The 22923-nt window shown below is 42.8% G+C and overlaps 1 protein-coding gene across 1 annotated transcript in view; it reads right to left on the bottom strand.

Annotated features, from left to right (window-relative positions):
- CDH13 (cadherin 13) overlaps positions 1 to 18343 on the bottom strand; it is a 394527-nt gene extending 376184 nt beyond the window's left edge. The window contains exon 1 of the mRNA XM_026713963.2: positions 17983 to 18343. Coding sequence (XP_026569748.1) covers positions 17983 to 18027 — 45 coding nt within the window. The 5' untranslated portion in view covers positions 18028 to 18343. The remainder of the gene's footprint in view (positions 1 to 17982) is intronic.
- Positions 18344 to 22923: the final 4580 nt, after the last annotated feature.

The following is a 22923-nucleotide window of genomic DNA, read 5'->3' as shown; positions in this document are numbered from 1 at the left end:
TGAAAAAAGGTCATAAGTCAATTTTTCACTGCTGTTGCAACTTCAAATGGTCACTAAATGAGCTGTTGTAAGTTGAGGACTGCCTCTATTGGAATCCAGCTAGCTTTTCTCTTTAAATCTGGTTCTTTATGATTAGATTCTGTTTAGTATTTATACCAGGGATCCCTAAACTTGGCAACTTTAAGACTTGTGGACTTCAATTCCCACAATTCTCCAGCCAGTTATACTAAGCCAGCTATCCTCAGCCAACAGCTATGCTGGCTGGAGAATTCTGGGAGTTGAAGTCCACAAGTCTTAAAGTTGCCAAGTTTGGAGACCTCTGATTTATACTGTACTGTAGATTCTTTGGAGAAAATATAGAGAAAGCATATTCACAGCAGTAGCAATAAGCACTTAGACTTATATACTGCTCCATGGTAGTTTACAGTGTTATGAGTGTTTTACAACATCAGCCTATTGCCCCCAACAATCTGGGTCCTCATTTTACCAACCTTGGAAGGATGGAAAACTGAGTCAACCTTAAGCCAGTTGGGATCGAACTGTTGGCAGAACTGGCCTGCAATATTGCATTCTAACCACTACACCACCACTCCTCAATGTTTAAGAACAACATTTTCAGGAGTGAAGCCCTGCACTTAAATTCAAAACTTCACTCTTTATGAGATTGTTCCAGAAAGAGGAACAGGTTCATCTGAAATGTAAGAAGAATATCAGATCTGAAAAACAGATTGGCTTGAGAAGTTCTTCAGTGATTACTCATGCCTCTCTGACTAATGGCTACAGGAATTTCTTGGTAATGCCCACATTTTTTCAAACAAAAAACTCTGAGAAGGTTTTAAAAAAAAACAGATAGTGGGATCAGCTCAATTCTCCAGCAATTAGTCAAAGTTTTCTGAAATTCTAATAGATACAGTTCCTCGCAGTTCAAACTTTGTGATGAACAACAGCAATTAATGGAGCTAAGCAATATTCCAATACTTCTTGGCAATAGAAGGTTGAAGATAGTTGAACTCTTCTGTGTTCTTATTCCTTTATTGGCACTTAAACTCATCAGTGCCAGATGAATCATAAAAGTCAGAAGTAAATACTGGAGACGCTGTAACAGTACATTAATTGTTTGTTAAGTCACAAGATTTGATGGCAAAAGATTTATTTAACTCATCCCAGTGCTGGACAAAACTCATAGCCTTGAGAAATGTAGCAGAATGATCTAGTTTCTACTAGTAAGGCTTTTTTGTGTGTGTTTAAAAAAGAATCAATTTATTGACTTAGCTGGGCAATTTTTAGGATCTGGTGTCCACTGAGTATCCACAGAAAGTCTTGTTTGCTTAACTGTGAAATGTCTTTTCTTGATTCAGTCTAGAGATATTTGTATACCAGCGGAAGGGGATTATCGTCATATAATGGGGTCAGGCTTAACTGCTCCACCGGTGCTCCTTGAGTTACAACATTTAGTAGCTGTTGAATATCATGTCATAAATGGTCATAAGTCATTTTTTTTCAGTTCCAGTCACTAAATGAACTGTTGAGTTCTACCCATATATAAACTGAGGACTACGTGTATATACACACACATACATTTTACTGCTATTTTTTGTATGTCTTCTTGTCAGTTTTTGACCCATGGTGATGGTGTGGACAAGTCTCTGAAGTTTTCTCAGCAAGGGAAACTGGTTTAGAGCTGGTTTGCCATTGCTTCCTTCCTAGGTTCGAGTATTTGTGGCCGACCCAAGGTCACCTAGCTGGAATTGTGCCTAAAGCAGAGCTTGAAGATATGGTCTCTCTGTTTCTCTCCAGTACCTCAAACTGACTCTTCTTTCTGCCTATTGTTTATGGTACCATTTGCCACTAATGCACACATATCTAGATGCAGAGAGTTAATTCTAGAGGCTTTTTCCTGTGACCGCTAGGCATTATCCTAAGAAAGTTCGCTCTGCAGCTGGTTGGGTGAAAGATCACTATCCCAAAAAAACCCACAGCTGGACAAGATCTGGCAAAAACATGAATGCCGTCTGATAATCATGATTCTTCTCCAATTATCTTCTCTTGCTTCTATCTATTTCCTTTGTCCTTTCAGCCAGCTGCATTAGAGACCTTTCTACATCTGAGTGCCAAAAAAAGCCACCATGTTGGTATGAATTTCCATGCAAATGCAAATTACATCTCTGTTGATGGGCCACAGAAATAATCTGTGGTCAGGAGCCCAGAGGTTGGCTCTCCGTAATGATATGTGGGAATGACCTTGAGGACAAGAGGAAGAGTAAACAACATCAGACCAGCAGCAGCTGAGCCTGCAGAATAACAAGAGTTGGCAGGGACCTTGAAGGCCTTCTAGTCCATCCCCTTGCTCAAGCAAGAAACCCTATTAATGAGGGCGTGGCAAACATTTCAGAAGAGACCCTCCCTAGTTTCTTGAACTATAAAGGCAGGGGAGAGAGATGCACTTTCAGTCTTGCAAGATTCTGTTAATGTAACCTCACTGTAAATTTAGAACAGGTTGCAACAGCATGTGACATCAATCTTGCAAGTCTGAAACACGGAGATTTGTGAAGCCAAAGAAGAGCAAACCTGTAACCCCTGAGCATTTCACTTTAAGCTATGGGGTTTCATCCCAAATGTCAGAAACAGCTACCAATTCTTCTTCCTGTCCTCTATACATCATCAAGTACACCAAAAACAAGAAGCCACATTTCCCCTCCTGCCCTCTAAACTGCAAATCCACAACAGCTAAAAATGGAGATGAAAAGTAAAAAGAGAGGGAGGGAGAGGGGAGAAAAGAAAAGCTCATCCTTCAATCTGTTTTGCAGTTTTCAATATATTCAATTTTTATCCCCTTGCTCAGGGCTCCATTCTCAGCACGTGAAAAGGATACCGAGTTCAGCAGCTACATCAGCAAAAATCAAGCTCCATATATTACTGTTGGGAGCTGGTTGCCTTTTCTGTAGCTTAAACAGATCCCGCACCGACACCTTTGTGGCATAAATATTACAGTGAAATGGAAATGGTCCAGCTATGAATGCATTAGGGCAGGATTATCCAACTTTGGCAACTTTTAAGACTGGTGGACTCGAATTCCCAGAATTCCTTAGCCAACCATGCTGGCTGGGGAATTCTGGGGGTCAAAGTCCCCAAGTCTTAAAATCACCAAGGTTGGACACCCCTGTATCAAAGTTTTAGATTGTAACAGAACACAGACAACTTAACTAAGGGACAAGAGTTGGAGGCAAGGAGAATGGAACAAGGCCATGAAGCTAAAAAGATATGAACTATAGACGGGGTGGAGAGGAAAATTGTTTTTTAAAATAGCAATAGCACTTAAACTAATATACTGCTCCACAGTGCTTTACAGCTCTCTCTAAGTGGTTTACAGAGTCAGCCTCTTTCCCCCAACAATCTGGGTCCTCATTTTATTGTGGTTGTAAGTTGAGGATTATTTATATACCTATGACTAAGAATTCTGTGAGCAGAGGTCCATGCCTAATGAAGCTGTCTAGATCAATAAACATGGCTAAAGGCAAGAACCCACAGGAAAAAGGTCAACCAATTCAGTGGTCTGATGTAGAATGCATAAGGTCTGAGGGATTTACAAAGCTTCCTCCATTTCGAAAATAAAATAAAATAAGGAGGGTAAAATTCTCAATAAATTCCTAGAAAAATAGCCATGATCATGGCCTTGTTTACCTCGGCAGGTAAAGGAAATAGACCAAATGCAAAGACATATGTGCTGGTAGTCTAAAGATCAGAAAAATCTATTTGTCTCCCATATTAGCGCCTTGCCCTTTAAAAGCAATTGGAAATCCACCATGGAATATGCCAAATAAAACAAATTGTAAAAATTGACTAAATAGCTTATAGACTGATTCATAGTTGGGCAAAAAATGGAGTCCCATTCTAAATTGCATGAGGAGAGATACTTATTTAATACAGTATTGAAGTGAGCAGGTCAGACTCATTTTATTTATAGTTTCTCTTCTTCCTGAAGTGTAGGAAGAAGAAAATGAAAAATCAATTTCTCAACTTGAGTTGTTTTCAACTTTGTAGTGTTAAAGACAGTGAGCTTTGATTACCATTTTAGAGGATATTAAAATGCACCTTGTATAAAGAATGCATAAAGAATGTTTATTAATGGGTGCTGTATTATGTAAATATGATTATAATAGGGGTTAGTCATGCATTAATTAATTACTCCTGAAGAAGCAAAACTGAGAAACCCTGGTGTAAATATCTGATCCATGTTACTCTGCTTCGCATGTCTAGGAGTTTCTCAACTTGTTTATGTGCTAGGATTTCTCCAAGTGTGGGAAACAAGGTCATGTGTCAAACAACCATATCACACTGTGGTGCTTATATATGGTTCTGTAGCTTGTTCCATCTCTTCTTGAAAGAAAAAAAATGTGGCCAACTAGCTACCATGTTTTTTGCAAAATGGAAAGGAAGGTAAGGTGTAGCCTTCTTCACCAAGGGAGGATCAGTTAAATTCACATGGATAAGAGACCTGCCAGTAGGTTGTGGAGTATCAGGCCCTCAAGTCAAAGAAAGATACATCGAGTTTCTTCTAAGTAGTTTCCTGTATGGTTCTTTGCCTACAGACAGAATCTTGCCAAATTAAGGCAACTACTTGTATCATTAAAGAAAGACTCTGAGAACTTCTAGAGAAGAGGTGTCTTAACTCTCTTTCTCCCAGCCAAAGCATCTAAACTTTGCTGTCTTGATAGAAGGAAATATTTGTTGCTCAGGGTTGAACTGTGGGGTTCTTGGTGCTCTCTGAGTTTTCTTGCAGATGTTTCATTACCAAATTGACTGAATTTGCAGAAACATCTGCAAGAAGATCACCAAGCACCCATTGTTGCTGTTTCTAAGTGCTCCAGAATGTATCTCCTCCTTCTTGGAGGCTATATTGCTCACCGCATTGTATGACTCACATCTCAAAGGTTCCAGTATGAATCAGTCACCTCTTTCCATAACATTTTGGACAGAGAGAAGTTCCCTGAGGATGATGGTTCCAGGATGAGTCCAAAAGCTTGGAAGAATAAACTGGCCCAGGTGACCGACTCAGAATGGATCTTGCAACTTTATCCTAGGACATCTGTATATTTGCCTTCATTTCTTATAGCTTGTTTACTAAAACATGAATTCTTCGCCTGTGTGGCCCTAACCCAACTGCACGTCAGAATGAGCAAGGAGCAAAAATTAAAGTGATGTCACCAACTGCTTCCTGCTTACTTCCAACTTGGCAGAAGAGAACAACTGAACATTTCTGGGTACAACAGAAAACACACACACACATATACACACACATACACAAAACCAGCCCTGAGTCTTTCTCTCTTAAAAGACCCCTTCAGAAACCCAACCAAATCATCATTAGCTGCTGTGGTAATAGCCTTTGTTCACTCAATAGGCAACCTCTTTTCTTGCCAAAGGAAACCATCGGTTTCTCTGGTTATAAGAACCCAGCTTGGGGGAAGTTGAAAATCACGGCTCTGAGCCAATCTGCAGGTTAATGAGCTTCTTCATAATCACCAGGCACAAGTTTGTTTGGAGTTCAAACATCATCCCCAGTTCAATCATTTCATTGGCCCACGGTTTTCGAGAGAGACAAAAATGCCACCTGTTCAAAACACCACATCCAGCAGAGATATAACCCCACAGAGATCTAAATGCCAGTCTGGGAAACATTTCCCAGTCACACAGCAATTTTGCTTCACTCTTTGCCTGACATTTTCTCTTCCTTTCTCCCTTTCCAAATTATTATTATTTCTTTGCCCTACTGCATCATATTTTCCAGCAGGAAGATGCTCACGATGCCTCCAGCAGGAGTGAGGCCAAACAGTTCCAGCCGGGCATACAACAATGTGGCGTGTGGGAATAAAGCTACATATTACAAAGTTTACATTTGAGCTTTTTGCAGGTGTCTTGCCCATGGCTCAGAAGCAAAGTTTGATCTGTGGCATATCTGGAAAGGCACCAGAGTCCATACTGAGAATCTGGAGAGATGCTGTGCAATAAGGAGCATGCCAGGTTGTGGGCAGGAAGAGGTTGTTCACGGAGCATGAATGCTCGCTCCATGATCGTTTTAATGTAGAATTTGAAGCAAAGAATTGGTGTTTCAAGAAAGACGCTGTAATCTATGAGTCACAGCACAAGCCAGTGATAGACTTCTTTGGCTTGTATATTTAATAATTCTGTGGTGGAGAAAATACTAGCAAGTATGCCAGAGACTTTAAAAATAACTTGTTCCCCAATATCTACATGAGATACCGGAGAACAAAGATTACAGACCAATAATGCAATCTCTGGGCCCTCGAAAATATCTAGGCTCCTGTGGTGGTATGCGAGAAGGACCTTGAGAAACAGAGCAGAGAGTAGCTGTCTAGAGAATAGTCAGATAAGAGACAGCATAGCCCATGGCTGCATAATGGGTGGAAAAAAGACTTAGAAGAAACACTTCCTAATGTTTTAGGCCAAGAAGATGGTAAGAGGCTTGTTCTTTCAGACTCGAAGATTGTGTCAATGTAGCCTTACAGTTGGGATGTGGTAGCTCAGTGGCTAAGATGCTGAGCTTGTCGATCAGAAAGGTTGGCAGTTCAGCGGTTCGAATCCCCAGTGCCACGTAATGGAGTTGAGTTCCCGTTACTTGTCCCAGCTTCTGCCCTACCTAGCAATTTGAAAGCATGTAAAAAATGCAAGTAGAAAAGTAAGGACCACTTTGGTGAGAAGGTAACAGCGTTCCGTGCGCCTTTGGCATTTAGTCATGCCGGCCACATGACCATGGAGACGTCTTCGGACAGTGCTGGCTCTTCTTTGGCTTTGTAATGGAGATGAGCACCACCCCCTAGAGCCGGAAACAACTAGCATGTATGTGCGAGGGGAACCTTTCCCTTTACAGTAAAGAAGATTTAGCTCATCTGGTTGTTTTCCTATCTGGTTTATCTAGAAAGGATGACAACGCAAAGGATGTACACAGCCCCACTTTGAAAGAGTATGTAGTTCCCAAATTCCCTATGTAGTATCCTCACATCCGCATCGGACAAAGGAATAAAAGAAAAGGAAAGGTAGCCAATGCAGGAGTCATGTGGACTTATTAGAATCATCTGATCAGAAGGAACCTGAGAAGTCTTCTCCTCAACCTCTATAGAGGCCTGACATCCTCATATCATCCCAAAGGTGTCAATATTTGCTCTTAAAAACCCAGCAATGGAGCACCACAACTTCAGGATGCAGGGTGCTGTGAGGGTCAGGAAAATCCTTATTATTTCAAATTTGGATTCTTCCTCTGTGAAGTTCTACCCACTGGTCCCTGCCTATGCTTAGGAAAAGAATGAGAACCCTACATCTACGAGGTTCTTCCAGTTAGACATAGAAACAAAAGAACATCAAAGAGCAAATTATTTCGATTATGATCAGATTAAAGAATGCCACCCACCAGCTTTGAATCTTCTTGCAACCGGAGCTAGAGACCTGAACTGAAAAGCCGATGTATCAAGCCAAAATTTGAGGTGGGTGGGCTCTGCTTGGGCAAAGTCAGTCAGTGGAGGAGAGTACAGGGAGTCCTTGACTTATGACCACAGTCAACCCTAAAATCTCTGTGGCTAAGTGGGACATTGGTTAAGTGAGTTTTGTCCCATTTTTGCAATCTTTCTTGCCCCAGCTGTTAAGTGAATTGTTAAGCTGTTAAGTAAATCTGGCTTCCCCATTGACTTTGCTTGCCAGAAGGTTACGAAAGGGGATTACATGACTCCAGGACTCCGTTGCAATTGTCATAAATATGAATCAGTTGCCAAGTATCTGAATTTTGGTTGTGTGACCAGGGGGATGCTGCAAAGGTCATAAGTGTGAAATAGTAACAGCAATAGTTCTTAGCCTTATATACCGCTTCCTAGTGCTTTCCAGCCCTCTCTAAGTGGTTTACAGAGTCAGCCTTTTGCCCCCAACAATCTGGGTCTACATTTTACCCATCTTGGAAGGATGTAAGACTGAGCCAACCTTGAGCCAGTCAGGATTGAACTCCTGGCAGTTGACAGAGTCAGCAAACCACTGCAACACCATGGACCTTCCCTCCCTTCTTCCTCTCTCCCTCCCTCCTTCCCTCCCTCCCTTCCTTCTTTCCTTCCTTCCTTCTTCCTCCCTCCTTCCCTTCCTTCCTTCTTTCTTTCCTTCCTTCCTTCTTCCTCCCCCCTTCCCTCCCCCCTCCCTCTCTCCGTTCCTTCCCACTTAGCACTTAGATTATATACACAGTGCTTCACAGCCCTCTCTAAGCAGTTTACAGAGTCAGCCTTTAGCCCCCAACAATCTGGATCCCCATTTTACTGAGCTTGGAAGGATGGAAGGCTGAGTTGACCTTGACCCAGTCAGGATCGAACTGCCAAATTTCTGGCAGCCAGCAGTCAGAAGAAGTAGCCTGCAGTACTGCATTTGAACCACTGTGCCACCTCGGCTCTTAAAATGGTCACTTTTTGTTACTGTTCTAACTTTGAATGTCACTAAACAAACTGTTATAAGTCGAGAACTACCTATATGCTAAGGAGCAGGCTGCATTGGTCTTGTCGTTGGTATTGTGCTTTGTTTTCCTACTGCCTGCCAAAAAAGAGCCATCTAAACTTCTGCTGAAAGTTGGTTGGCCAGGGACAAACCACGAAACCAGCCTCCTGTCCCAGACCCAGATGAAATTCTGTGCAAAAAAAAGACTACATTTCCATTTCCTTCTGCCAGGTCACCTCTGCTGCCTCATTTCTCCAAAGCAATGCACCTTCAGTTGGGTTGATTCAAACACACTTTGTTTTCCTTCTAAAGGTAGCTAATTCTCATAGTTTTGACTGTCCCACTCCCATGGGGAAAAAACATAGACCTTGTCCCTGGGGAAATTAGTAGAATACTCCTTACAAAGCAGGAGTGTAGAAACGCTCAGAAGCTGGAAAAACTTGTGTACTGCGATGCCTGGAGGGTGAAACATCTTCCTTTTCAAACGAGCTCAGCAAAGCTGTTTTCCAGTGTGTTGTTCTCCCCTGGGAAGTAGCAGCTACAACTTCTGGAAGAAAAAGTGTGACTGCTTGATTTCAGAAGTTTGCTGTCATGCTAAAAGAATGAGATCTGAAGGCCTTCTTGGGAACCATGCACAATTGTTAAAATTCAGGAGCAAAGAGGAGGCATATCCAACCCTAGGGAACTGTTTATCCCTTGCAGAGCCAAGCTCGTTCTCATGTTCCCATTTTCTGAAGGGTGAAAATAATTGGGGATGAATGAGTTTATGCGGCTCTCTTTGAGCTGAGTGGTTTTCTTGCAGACATTTCATGACCAAACTAGGGGACATCATCAGTTCTGTGCAAAACCACCATGCTCAGAGGAGCCCACAACTCAACCCTTGCGCTACAAATATTCTCTCCAATCCGTAATCCCAAAGTTGCTTTTTCAAGAGGTAACTGGACTTTCTTGTTCTTTTCTTTTGAAGACATTTTGCTTCTCATCCAAGAAGCTTCTTCAGCTCTGACAGGATAATGGGGGAATGGATGTCAGAGCTGAAGAAGCTTCCTGGATGAGAAGTGAAACGTCTTCAAAAGAAAAGAACAAGGAAGTCCAGTTGCCTCCTGAAAAAGTATCTTTGGAACAACCATGACCTGGATGATCGAGAATCTCTATAGATTTTTTCTCTCCAATTGATATCAACTAGTTTCTTCATCTGGTATCCCTTGGTGTCCAGACTCCTAGCCACCATGGACAAAGGGTGTTGAACTCCCAGCTTACTTACAGGGCCTCCACCCTTCCAAGTAAGGAAAGGTGACCTAGAAGAAATCACGTGTGAAAAGGAAGAAGATCAGTTGCTTCCTCTTCCCATCTTGAGGTCTTCTTTTTGAGCAATCCCAAAACCCTGGAGCAATTTTTGGCACTCCACCAACCCCAATCACAGGTTTGGTTTTGAGATTAAAGCCCGCTCCGAACTCTCGCAAACTCCGCAGAGACAGCTCGCTTAACCTTTGCTGCATGACTGGGAGTCACTTGCGTGTTTTGCATGCGGCAGTCCTGGCTTGTTTGTTTGTTGTTTGTTTGTTTGCTGTGCCTCTTTGTCCTAGTGGAAAACGGCAGCAGAGAAGGTCAGGAGGAATGCTGCCAATGCATAATCAAGCTGTTTGATCCAAAATTCAGAGCTAATGGGAAGCTGAACGTGTCCAACTCCAACCAAAACACAGTTGTGAGCATCCGAAGCCAAATTATCCTGTTCTATCAGCTGATGATGAACAACATATGCATAGGGGAAAAAAATTATTCTGACCGGCCCAGAATAATTGCAAGACCTTGCAAAAAAGGACAAAGTAGATGACTTTTTCCAACAGTCATTTGTCTTGAATAGAGTTACTTGTAGTAAAGAGAGCTTTGAATCAGTGGTGGGATTCAAACATTTTTACTACGGGTTCTGTGGGTGTGGCTCAATGGGCGTGGTGTGGCTTGGTGGGTGTGGCAGGGGAAGGATACCGTAAAATCTCCATTCCTTCCCCACCTCACTAACCTGCTTTCCAGCTCCGTTTCTCCTGTGCAGGGCAACCAAAGGAGAACCAGCCAATCAGCTGGGACTCAATGGGAGGCAGAGAAGAGATGGAGCTGGCGGGGGCCAGTCAGAGGCCGTATTGGCCGGTTCTCCCAACTACTCAAAATTTATGCTACCGGTTCTCGAGAACCAGTCAGAACCGGCTGAATCCCACCTCTGCTTTGAATGCAGGAGAGAGAAAAGGATTCTGGAAGAAAGCAGAGAGGACTCCCACATTAAGACCATTTCCATTTATCTGCTACAGGTCATCCTCAACTTACAACTGTCTGTTTGGTGACCATTCAAAGTTACAACAGCACTGAAAAAAAAAGTGACTTATGACCGTTTTTCACAGTTCATACGACCATTCCAGCAAATCCCCGGGGTCCTGTGCTCAGAATTCAGACGCTTGGCAACCGGTTCATATGGATGACCATTGCTGGATCCCAAGATCATGTGATTCCCTTTTGCGATCTTCTGACGAAGTCAAGGGGGGGGGAGCAAGATTCACTTCACAACCATATTACTACCTTAACAACTGCAACTGATTTACAGAACAACGGCGGCAAGAAAGGTTGCAAAATGAGGCAAAATTCACTCAAGAAATGTCTCCCTGAACAATAGGAATGTTGGGCTAGGAATTGTGGTCGTAAGTCGAGGATTACCAGAATGTCACGATTGGATTGGTTTTGACTAAATATAAGGAGGGTTAAAGCCCGCTGCTTAAGATAGTATCAATTTGACAAACATTGAAACTTTTTTTTTGGAATTTTTATTTTTAACCGGCATGCGTGCTATTTCATTGCTGCTGCTGAGCACTTAGAAATGGATTGCTTATTGTGTCTAGATGTTTATTTTTAAATAGGACTATTTAATCACAAAGATACCACCTCCAGCTCTTGACTTCCCAGGCGTTTCAGCTCACTGGCTGAGTCTACTTTATATTCCTTCAACCGCGAAACAGAATTGATCCGAGGTCTGATATTGGCAATCCCACTCTCTGTGTTCAAACAATTCAGCGTGCATTGCTCACCAGATCAATTGGAAGCTAATTTAGCATGATCTTTGAGTTTGGTGGTTTGAAGAAAGCTTTCTTCTCCAGTCCATCTTCATATTTGTAAGTATGGATAGAATAGGAGCGCTGAGAATCTCAGGATGGTTAATTAAAACAGCTGTACCCCATTTCAAAAAACTGCAGTCTTTTTTACAAATGCTTTGTCAGGTTGAAGGGCTGTCTGTCCATATCCAGGTTACACGTGTTTTAAAAGTAGGGCTGCCCCTCAAAACTTAGCATCTCTGCCAAGACAGTCACAGTTAACGATCTGGAAAATACCATACTTGCTTCGTGTTACCTTTCAGTCGGTGGCTTTCTTGCAGATGTTTCATTACCCAGATGTTCCCTAGTTGGGTCATGAAGCGTCAGCAAGAAAACAATTAAGCTCAGAGAGCACCAAGGACCTCACACTATGGAAAACAAGTAAGATATATATTTTTAGATTGCAATTCTCTTCTATTGGTGCTTTCATTTTTTTATTTCTTTTGTGGACCTTAAGCAAAGTCAAACATCCAATGGTGAATCAGACTAGACCAAGTCGTGCTGAATCCTGGCTCTCTCTGCATTGCCACCAACTTCAACACCAGAACTATTTGCAATATTTTCAACCCAGGAATATGTTCTACAAGGACCTTCCCCTTCTTCCCCCTCCAGCCAGCCAACACTCTCTCCATCTCGCCAGTCATCAAGTGCTAAAAGGAGGGTCTTCTCAACACTTCTCCTTACCAGAATTATGTCTATATGCCTGCATATATTTTTCAACCTCTCTTACTTTAAGAGGTGTGGACCTCAATGGGCAGAAATTCCCAGCCAGCATTCTGTGAGTTGAAGTACACCAATCTTAAAGTTTGCTGGCTGGGGAAGTCCACACCTCTTATAGCTGAGGTTGAAAAATACCAATCTAGAAGAAGCACCTGACCCACAGCTGTAAATCAAACACAGTCAATCCCCATCTTCACTGCTTCTGAAGTCAACTGGCTCAGCCCACAATGAAGGCTAGAAACTCCACAGCACTCATCCAAGGGTAAAGCCAGTATTGGTCTGCCAGAAAATATCAGCAACCATTTGTCCAGGATGCAATAATGGGCAGGGGGTTGGAATAGAAGACCTCTGAAGTCCCTTCTAGTCTTAGGAGTCTATAATTCTAAGGATCACTGCAGCGTCTAAGGTGTTTCCATGTCAGGGGAGATTCCTTGCATTCAGTTTTACCGGGAAGACCTAGGAATACCACACTTGCAAACTTTCTTTTGGTTTGGGGACATTCTGGTTCTTCTGGTTTGCTGAGCCATGATGGCACAGTGGTTAGAGTGCAGTACTGCAGGCTGCTTCTGCTGACTGCCAGCTGACTGCAATTTGGCAGTTCGATCCTGACTGACTCATGGTTGACTCAGCCTTCCATCCTTCCATGGTTGGTAAAACGAGGACCCAAATTGTTGGGGGAAAGAGGCTGACTCTGTAAACCACTTAGAAAGAACAGTAAAGCACTCTAAAGCAGTATATAAGTCTATTGCTATTCGCATTCAGTCCCTAAATAAGCATTTTGACTCAAGGGTTCTCATTTGAATATATCAACACTGAGTCCCTATGTCAGCCTTGGAAGCCCTGTTTCACTTAGAAGCTTCGAGGCTGTCACATTTAGTGCCTGGGAATTTGGGAGGGGGGGGTGGATTTCATAGAGAGGTGGAAGATTAGACTCAACAACATTTTTTATCAGAAAGTCAAGGACCTGTTGCCCTGCACCTGGAGAGGAGTGTTTCAATAAGGACATAAAGGCATTCAGATGATATGGACCACATACCCCATTCACACTCCCTTTTATGCATGCTAAAATGTTTGCTCCTAGCCCACACCTCTTTTTGACACCTGGAAATCCATCAGTTAGGCTGGCTTGAACGAGAAGATACCAAACTGGAAGGAGAGGGCCGGTGTTCACTTTTTCCCACCTTATCTGGATTTGGTTTCATTGCAGGGATACCTATTCTCTTCTCTTTTCTCGCTGTAGCTACAGCCATTCTTTTCAAGGCTTTTCTGATTTTCCTGCTGTGCAGGGAGCCCTCTTCTGGAGAAACATAACAAACATTGATGGTTTCTAGGTATCTCTCTCTGGGCGTGCTTTGTAATTCACTGTATTTCTTTAAAAATGTTCACAGTGCATCATTTTTAGCTTTATTTCCCTCCGCAATGAAAGCTCCATCCGTTATTTTTGTATTCACGTACTAGCTAAATAATGATGCACTTTTATTTCCTGGCCATCGGGGTTGGGGCTTACCCAATGTTCTGACTGCTAGTTTGCAGACTACAATCTCTGTTTCCATATATCACATTTGACAATAAAAATAAATCATGCTATGGTGTGCTGCAGTGTGTGGATCCAGACAAGCTACGGCTACTCAACTAACCAGGGCTAAAAACTAGATGCGGCTTAATGTAACATTTGAAGCCAGACATCTTCAAAGCTTAGATGTCATGGTTGCCAACCAATGATGGAGGTGGTCATACCTCAAAACTATGACAGATAGATCCTATTTTGTGTCCCCTACTGGAGGTCCTATCTTCTCCCAGAATCCCATTTTCATAGTTTATTGCAGCCTAATAATGATAAAGGGTTAAAACTGTCTTTGGGGCATCTTGAAGTATCTATTTCTTTCTCATCTTATGTCTCTTAACCAGAAGAAACCTCAGCTCTGCTGCCTGTCTGCTTGTGGCCTTTTCTATAGTACTTTGATAACTCTACTAGATCCATCATGGATATTTGAGAAGGGAGGCCCATATAGCAAAAAGGACAGTGATGGAAAGTTGTGTTTGAGTTGACTTGACCACCCAAGAGAAGATGGGTATCACAACTTGTGGGAGGCCATATATATACTCTCTCCCCTTTGCAAATGGTCAAAACCCACCCCTGTGAAAAGTACATGCACCAGATATAGAAGAGTCAGTCCCTTCCTGATGCAACTCAAAACTTTCAGCAAAAGGACAGATGGCCCAACCCTAATCTGCCAATGTTGCCTCTGTATGGACACATTATTGTCTGTACATAGACGGACTGTGTGAAGGTGCCCAGACCAAAAGCTCATCAATCCATATCAGCCTTAGTTTTCCCAAACTTAAAAGCAGAAATATCAAAGAATGCTCTGGTAGCATGTTGGAGGGGAAAATAACAAAACTAATTCAACTAATTTCTGCAGATTTAGATCTAAAGGCCTGTGCATGAGCTATTATTTTACCCTTTCATCACTGTGACTGCCAAGCTTGAGATGTTCACATGTCTTTGAAGGATGCTTTGCGTTGAAAGGCAATAAGGGCAACGGATGTCTTCTCCATCAGTTGATCAAAACCAAAGCTTGCCATTTCCATGCTGGATATCAAGGAAGGAAACATGAATGCCACTGGAAAATAATATGCTACTGCCACTCAGGAACCTTTCTAGACTGCTTGGTGCAAGTAACTTCACCCCTTTCTTACACCCCTTCTGCAGCATTAAAGTTACTGAAAGTTGAGGAAAACAGTTTTATCACAGTAGCTCCTGTAACAACTTTCCATCTCCTTCCAGCTCACCAGCTGTTGCAGATTCTTCTCCAGGCCTCTTTCTCCCAATATTTCTACCACATACCAAGACTTGTTGAAGTGCAACATTGCAAGCAGACTGTCGTGATTTCCTAACCGAAGGGAGTAACTTTCTACTGGCGTGGACTGCAAGCCGTGTTCCTCCCTTCCCAGACAGATTGGCACATTGTCAGAGTTAGCTCATTCAGCTGTTTTGTGTTAACTTCCCACCACAAAGTAGCTCTTGGGGGTAAGATCCCAAATAAAGTTGGAAATCATAAAGCCCTATGATTCGATTTTCTAATAAGCAACATTTAAAAGAGGATGGTATGGTTTTTTTTTTTCACAAAAGCCATGAAACACAGGCAAGAGGAAAGTGAATTTGCTTTCCTCCATTGTCCTTATCCATAGCAATTGTGGAGTCGAGAACAGAAACTTAATCAGCCAACGTGATTTAAAGTAGGAATTTTCTCTTTCATGCTAGCTGTGGATTCTGCCTACCCTTCCTCAAAAGAACAAGCTAGCATTTACAGTCATCCTACTCGATTGGTGAAACTGAGATCTAGTGACTTGCCTAAAGCCACTGAATTTGATATTCAACACCTTTTCCCTTTCCTTTCATCCAAATGCCTCGATGTCAAACTCTCAACATCCTAAAAAAGACAATTCTTCAGATCAAAACAATGTTTTCCTTGCTTTAAGAATGACTTCAAGCATGCACCCTTGGCAGAGCAAATCTGTTTAGTCATCCCCCCCCCCGTTTCCACTAAGTCATGGTTTGTTTAATCACAGTTTCTTCCATCAAGCACAGTTGGCATGCTGAACTGTCAGCTATGGTTTACAAATCACAATCAGTGTATTGGAGTAATGCATTAAACCAAAACACAGCAAATTGGATTATTGTTAGCTTGACGTTAGATTTTAACCTTCAGTCTGAATGGTTAACCAGAGCTTCAATCACTTTGGTTAAAATTCCTGATCAGGTTGCATAAGGAATGAATAAACATTGGATCTCTAGCCCTAACCATCCCTGTAGGTGTCTAGTTTACACAATTCCATAATTTGAACATGAAGACACCACACCACCTCTCCGAAAATTGGTTGATGAAACCTTTGTCTGCTAAGCTACCAGCCAAAATTCCAGTTTCCCCTTGTTTTAAAAACAATCTTCATTTTACTGGGGAAAACTGGGAAAAAGTCAACCTTCAGAGTACAAACGCTCCCCAATCTCTCCTCAATAGAAGTTCAGAGGACTGATCTCTGGACATTTCCTCCTGGACAAACCAAGATCCTACTTTGTGTTGAGCCCGTACTGTTGTGTTTGGAGATTGTGTGTCAGAATCCCTTAGAAGTGTGAATGTAGCATAAGTACAATAAAAGCCATAGAGCACACAAGGTTTTGTGATGGTTTCGATCTACCTTAAACGAGAGGACGGAAAGAAGTTAGAAGAAGGCATCTTCTCTTAGAAGGAGAACGTGTGCTTTGCATACCTATGTTCCAAATTCACAGACTTTAACTCATGTAGCAAAAATGGTCAGGTATGCAGTGATGGGGTAGAAGGAAAAAAAAAAAACCTTCTCTTTGTTTTGGGCATTGGAGAATCATGCAACATAAATGCTGGATTAGTTGGACACCCAGTCCAGTTGATAGAAAGCAGTTGTTTTCTGGTGCTTTCAACCTCAAGGATTAAATTCAAAGCAAGTCCGATCCCCAGACCAAAAAAGGAATTAGCTTATTTTTTTTTTCCCTATGCCCAAATATCCTCCCCTCAAATGGAAAAAGACGGTAACCGAAGCACTTTAACCTCTTAAGAGAAGCAGGCGAGGCAAAGCAAAGCAACTCACACCAGAGGGGAAACTCGCAACATCATGTCACGCCCGCAACAAATCACCCTTCGGTACAACACCAGACCTTCAAACCACCACCACCACCCCACACACACAAATCTGTGGGTATCTTCTCAGAAGGAAGACTCCCCTCTGCAGCCGGCAGGAGTTCAGAAGTTGCAGCCTGTCTGGTTCCTTTTGACAGACAGCAACAGCAGGGTATCTCAGCCTCTTGATTTTAAAAAACGCCTGGGTGTCTTCCTCCCTCTCTCCCATCCACCCTTTTTGCTGCCTTTCTGGAAAGGGGGAGGATTTATGATAGTTGAGAAGAAACCAGGGAGGGAGGGAGGGGGGGTGGGAAAGATAGTGACTAATGCTCGATTTTGCAAATCCACTGAGGATTTGGGAGGAGGACTCTGGAGAACAAGGCTCCTACAGTCTCGTTTTCTTTTTCCATTAAATTCTTCCCGGTTCTAAATTTCTTTCCAGGGAGGGTTGAGCCAGATGAGGAACTGCTTGTAATGGATATCTCTTCCCCCACACACCCACACGCACACACAAAAAGACATGGGGTGGAAGGAACAAATCAAAGTTGAAGCGTATTAAAACAGATGGGGGGGAAAAAAATCTCTCCTGGTGCTACATGTTCAAGCCATTGCTCCACTTCTGTAAATAGAGGGGATCGAATAACCTTTGGGGTTGCACGCTCAAGCCCATCCGTCTACACACACACACACAGCTACGATACCTACACAGGGACGTGTGTGTGTGTCTGTCTGTCTGTGCGTGTGTCTTTATTCCTGTGATTGGAGACTAACCCGGCATTTCTGCCTCGTAGAAGCTTTTCTCACATTCTCCGCACAGGGGTTTTTAGTCAACCTGCAGCCCTTGAGAAATCAGACACTTCCAAAGAGCCAAATGCAAATAAGAGAGAGAGAGAGAGAAGAATCAAAGGGGAAAAAAAGGGGGGGAACCCCAGAAACATTAAAGAAATCCTACACAGTTTCAAGGACCAAATCATCAGAACCAGATACCTTACCTGGCAGAGGAGGAAGGCGACCGTAAGTTGAACGTTGTGCTGCATTGTGTTAGCTTAGAAGCTGCCGGAGGTATTTTCCTGCATGCACTCAGCTGCACTGAGCATATTTTCCGCTGTGGAACAGCCTTTGAGGAGAGGCAGAGTGCGAGAGAGGGAGAGAGAGAGAAAGAGAGAGGGAGACTGTCTTGAGAGCTCGCCAACTTCCCAAATAGAGAGCAACATCACCACCAAAGCATTGGATAAAGGCTGATGACCAGAACCAATAGCTGTACAAGGATGCTTTCTTCACCAATGTTCTTCTTCTTCTTTTTTTTGCATCACACAGCCTGGGCACGGTCCCCTCGCCAAATGCAATTCTTTCAGAAAATCTCCATGCATGGGGCGGAAGACGGAAGAAAGTCGCTGCTTAAGAAATCACACGTTTCGTGGATGGGGTTTGAAAGGCAGGCACAATTTGCCGCTTCTCCTCCCTGCTCCAGATTTGCACTCCAGGGCATTGTCAGCCCTGGCAGCGTGGCTGAAAGCTTGGCATTTTCTTTAGGGGAGGGGGATGTTAATTGGGAGGACTTTATTCTGAATAAATCAAAGCCAAAGCTGCCACCACCAAGCTTTGGGTACTTCCAAAGTGTTGGAAAGTCTGACTCCCATAGAAATCCGGACTGGTTCTTCACTTCCTCTTACAAGCAAAAGAGAGGACAAATTGAGTTGACTTGATGGGAAATATCCAACCCAGCGTCAGAGTTAAAGGTCTTCTTGGTCTTCTTTCAGAGCAGAGATCCTGGATGACAGTTTGCAACAGTCTTAAATCCTTGCAGAAGATTCTTCAAGATTGTCCACTGGACCAAAATCCATGTAGTTATGTTGGGATTTGGAATACAGAATCTGGAATGTCAAAAAACAGAGTTGCAAACATACTTAATTTCTACAACACAGCCAAAATATGAACAAAGGTAGATGCAAGCATTTCGTATTGACTCATCAGTACCTACATTACAATAACATGATTAAAAATCAGCCTCAAGTATAAGATCTAGCAAGAGATAATAGATACTACAATACTTATTGTAGTCCTACATACCACAACCCTGCAAAGCAAGCCGATGTCATCTTACAACAAATGAGAGTTGCAGCTAAGAAAAATATTTTATTTTCAAATAATTGCAGAGCCTCCTGTAATATAAATACAGTGTAGCATGGATGTTAACCCTTCTGTCCTCAAACCCCACAGCATTTTCCCCGTCTTATTCAACAACAAGTTGATGTTTCAATTAAAAAGTTGTTAAGCAATATAACACTTGTCAGGTATATCTTAAACCAAATATATCTTTTCCTAGCCTGGCACATCACCTCCAGGGAACCGCCACGCCCCTCTTAGAGAAGACACAGCTGTCCCAGATGCTCCGTATGCTCTGACTTGGGATGTCAAATACATTTTTCCCTTTGAATCTGCATTGCTACACAGCCAAGACCTTAGTAATGTTGTACACTTTTGCAATCTTAACTGTTACACTAAACCCCAAGAGCAGAATACAGCGTGGATGGAAGGATGCACAATGAATCTGGTTGATTAGGTTTCCTCTCAAAAAGGTAACAGATTAATATACAAAAATCTTGAAAACTGAGTGAGTCCAACTTCTAGCGCTCATTTATTAGAGAATTCATTCAGATACGAGTCCCTGTGACTTAGGTGAACCTTTACCATCCATGCAAAGGATGCAAAATTAAAGAGGTGACTATATTTCCGCCCCCTCTGTATTGGAAGGACCATGAAATATCCACCCTTAAAAGTTTTTAGGTACTTCTGTTTCTTCCTGAGTCCAGAGTCAGACTTGATGACTCAATATAACCAACTGAACAGATTATGATCAGGCAAGATACCTGAATACTTGGGGAATTTTGAACTGGGGAACTGCCAGGCTCAGTTCCAAGAATTACATAGACCGAGCAATCCAGGTGGAGTTCGGTTCTTTATTTGCTTGCACACAATAGACAGAATCTTGCCTCACACACACATGCTAGTCATTTCCAATTCTAGGGGGTGGTGCTCATCTCTGTTACAAAGCCAAAAAGTCAGCTCTGTCCGAAGACATTTCCATGGTCATGTGGCCGACAGGACTAAACAGCGATAAGGTGCAAAGAACGCTGTTACCTTCCCACCAAAGTGGTCCCTATTTTTCTACTTGCATTTTTTACAGGCTATCAAATTGCTATGTTGGCAGAAGCTGGGACAAGTAACGGGAGCTCACTCTATGACGTGGCGCTAGGGATTTGAACTGCCGAACTGCCGACCTTTCTGACTGACAAACTCAGCATCTTAGCCCCTGAGCCACCGTATCCCTTCGAAGCCTTGCTACTTTAATCCTAATCCTATCCTGGGAGATTCTAGGGAGTGCCTATCCTAAATTTCTTTCTCTGATCCAATTCTGGGCTGTGCTGTCTCTTGCCTCCCCTTGCTTGGAAGATGCTGCTTCCTTCCTGCAAAACTACAGTTTCGCTCTACTCTCTCACAACCTCCTCCCCCTTCGTACACACAATCCATCACAGGAGCAAACCACAGGGAGTTTGCAACTCACACACAACAACCACCAGGCACATCAACTATAAACCAGCATGCTCTGATTTACTTCGATCTGACTTGGAGGAAGCTGCAAAGCTCATTGGTCCGTTCCAAAGCACATCAGATTCTGACCAGGTTCTGGCTTAGCCATCATTTGTTTCATGAGCAGGAAGGGCTATAAAGACTTCCTGTTCCAGCCACATCTGTCATTATTTTTACTAGCCATATATTTGTTCTGTGGTTCTGAACTGGCAGCTCCCAGCTGGAGGAACACCACTTAAAACCCAGGTTGTATAGTTCAACTGCTTTAATGCCTCTCGAATCACTGTCTATGTAATATACGGGCCCTACCACAGACGTGAAAAAGGAAAAAAAAAATCCCTCGTCTGTCCAGCACATAAAACAGCTGAGATGTGTATCTGGATATTGCTTATGTGTACATGACCAGAATAGCTAAAAGGCTCAGGCCTCCTGAACGACCAATCCACAGGACCACATGTGATCGGTAAGTTTTATGTCTTCTCCATTGCTTCTGAAAGCTGCAATTGCATTCGTACATTCCATTAACCCACACACAGTTAACTCTATTTCAGGCGCATGAAATTGATTCTCTGTGTAGGTATGGACACTCACCCACTGTCAGCGTTCCAAGTAATGCACCCGTGGAAGACAGAACTCCATGGCAGATAGATTCCTCAAAGAACAATTTATTGGACAGATCATATTCTCACACTGGTGGAAAGCCAACTTTGAAAGTTCCCATGGCTTTCACCTCATTTAAAAGTAAAAGTTTCCCCTTTCCCCAAAGTCACTGGTCACTCTGTCCAATCCAGCTGCTGACCGACTGCTTGGTTACTTCACTCCTCCTCTAGCCAGGCATCTGTGAGAATGCCTTTGGTTCCCACATGAAAACTTTATTGTTTTGGCTACAAAACCCCATCAAACGATTTCCCCACTCCCTCTGTTGTGTGGCAACCCTGAAGCTTCCAAGATAGTGAAAAAAAATAATGGTGAAACAAAGTAAGGTTCTACATTTAGGCAAAGAAAAACAAAACGCACAAATACAGTGTATGTGGTACCTTGTTTTATAGTAGTAACTGTGAGAGGGATCTTGGAGTCCTAGTGGACAATCACTTAAATATGAGCCAGCCCTGTGCTGCAGCTACCAAAAAAAGCCAACACAGTTCTAGGCTGCATAAACAGAGGGATAGAATCAAGATCACTTGAGTTGTTAATACCACTTTATAATGCCTTGGTAAAGCCACACTTGGAAGACTGCATCCAGTTTTGGTTGCCATGAAGTTAAAAAAATACATGTTGAGACTTTGGAAAGAGTCCAGAGAAGAGCAACAAAGATGATTAGGGAACTGGAGGCTAAAACCTATGAAGAACGGTTGCCGGAATTAGATATGTCTAATCTAGTGAAAAGAAGGACTGGGGGAGACAAGATAGCAGTCTTCCAATATTTGAGGGACTGCCCCAAAGAAGAGGAAGTCAAGCTATTCTCCAAAGCTCCAAGGCAGGACAAGAAGCAACAGATGGAAACTAATCAAGGAGAGAAGCAACCTAGAACTAAGAAGAAATTTCCTGACGGAAAAATTAATCAATGGAACAATTTGCCTCCAGAAGTTGTAGATGCTCCAACACTGGAAGTTTTAAAGAAGAGATTGGACATCCATTTGTCTGAAGTGGTGTAGGGTTTCCTGCCTAAGCAGGGGGTTAGACTAGAAGACCTCCAAGGTCCCTTCCAACTCTGTTATTCTATTCTAAGATGGCCTCAGCAGGTTCACCTCGGGGTTGACACCCACATCAGCACACTGGGAAGGGAAGGAGGAGCATGTTCCTGCCATTGGTGGGAAGGAAGGAAATGAGGCTCAGCATCACAGGAGAAATAGGGAAAGCCCTACAAGAGCAGACTTGGGAGTGACAGAGAAATGACCTTGTCAGCTGTATCCAGGCTTCTCCATCTTGCTTGGTGACAAGTATTCGCACTGACCAAAAAAGTACTTGCACATAGGAGCCCAAAATTTATCTTGCTTTGTGAGAAAGTTGCTAGGTGAATTTTGCCCCAATTTTATGCCCCTTTCTTGCCATGGTTGTTAAGTGAATCACTGTAGCCATTAAGTGAGTCATGCATAGTTGTAAACAAATCCAGCTTTGCCCATTGGCTCTGCTCGTTGGAAGCCACACAGGAAGGTGATGGATGGAGATTACATAATCCCAGGATGCTGCAACCATCCTCAAGCACGTGCCAGTTGCCAAGCACCCAAATTTTGATCATGGGGAATGTTACAACAGTGTGAAAAACAGTCCCAAGTCACCTTTTTCAGTGCCGTTGTAACTTCTCATGGTTACTAAAAGAATGGCTGCAAGTCAAGGACTAT

The sequence above is a fragment of the Pseudonaja textilis genome, chromosome 11, assembly GCF_049901715.1.
Source record: "Pseudonaja textilis isolate UNSWEBS1 chromosome 11, rPseTex1.2, whole genome shotgun sequence".
NCBI lineage: Eukaryota > Metazoa > Chordata > Lepidosauria > Squamata > Elapidae > Pseudonaja > Pseudonaja textilis.
The sequence above is the reverse complement of the archived record's forward strand: the minus strand, read 5'-3'. Positions and strand labels throughout refer to the sequence as shown.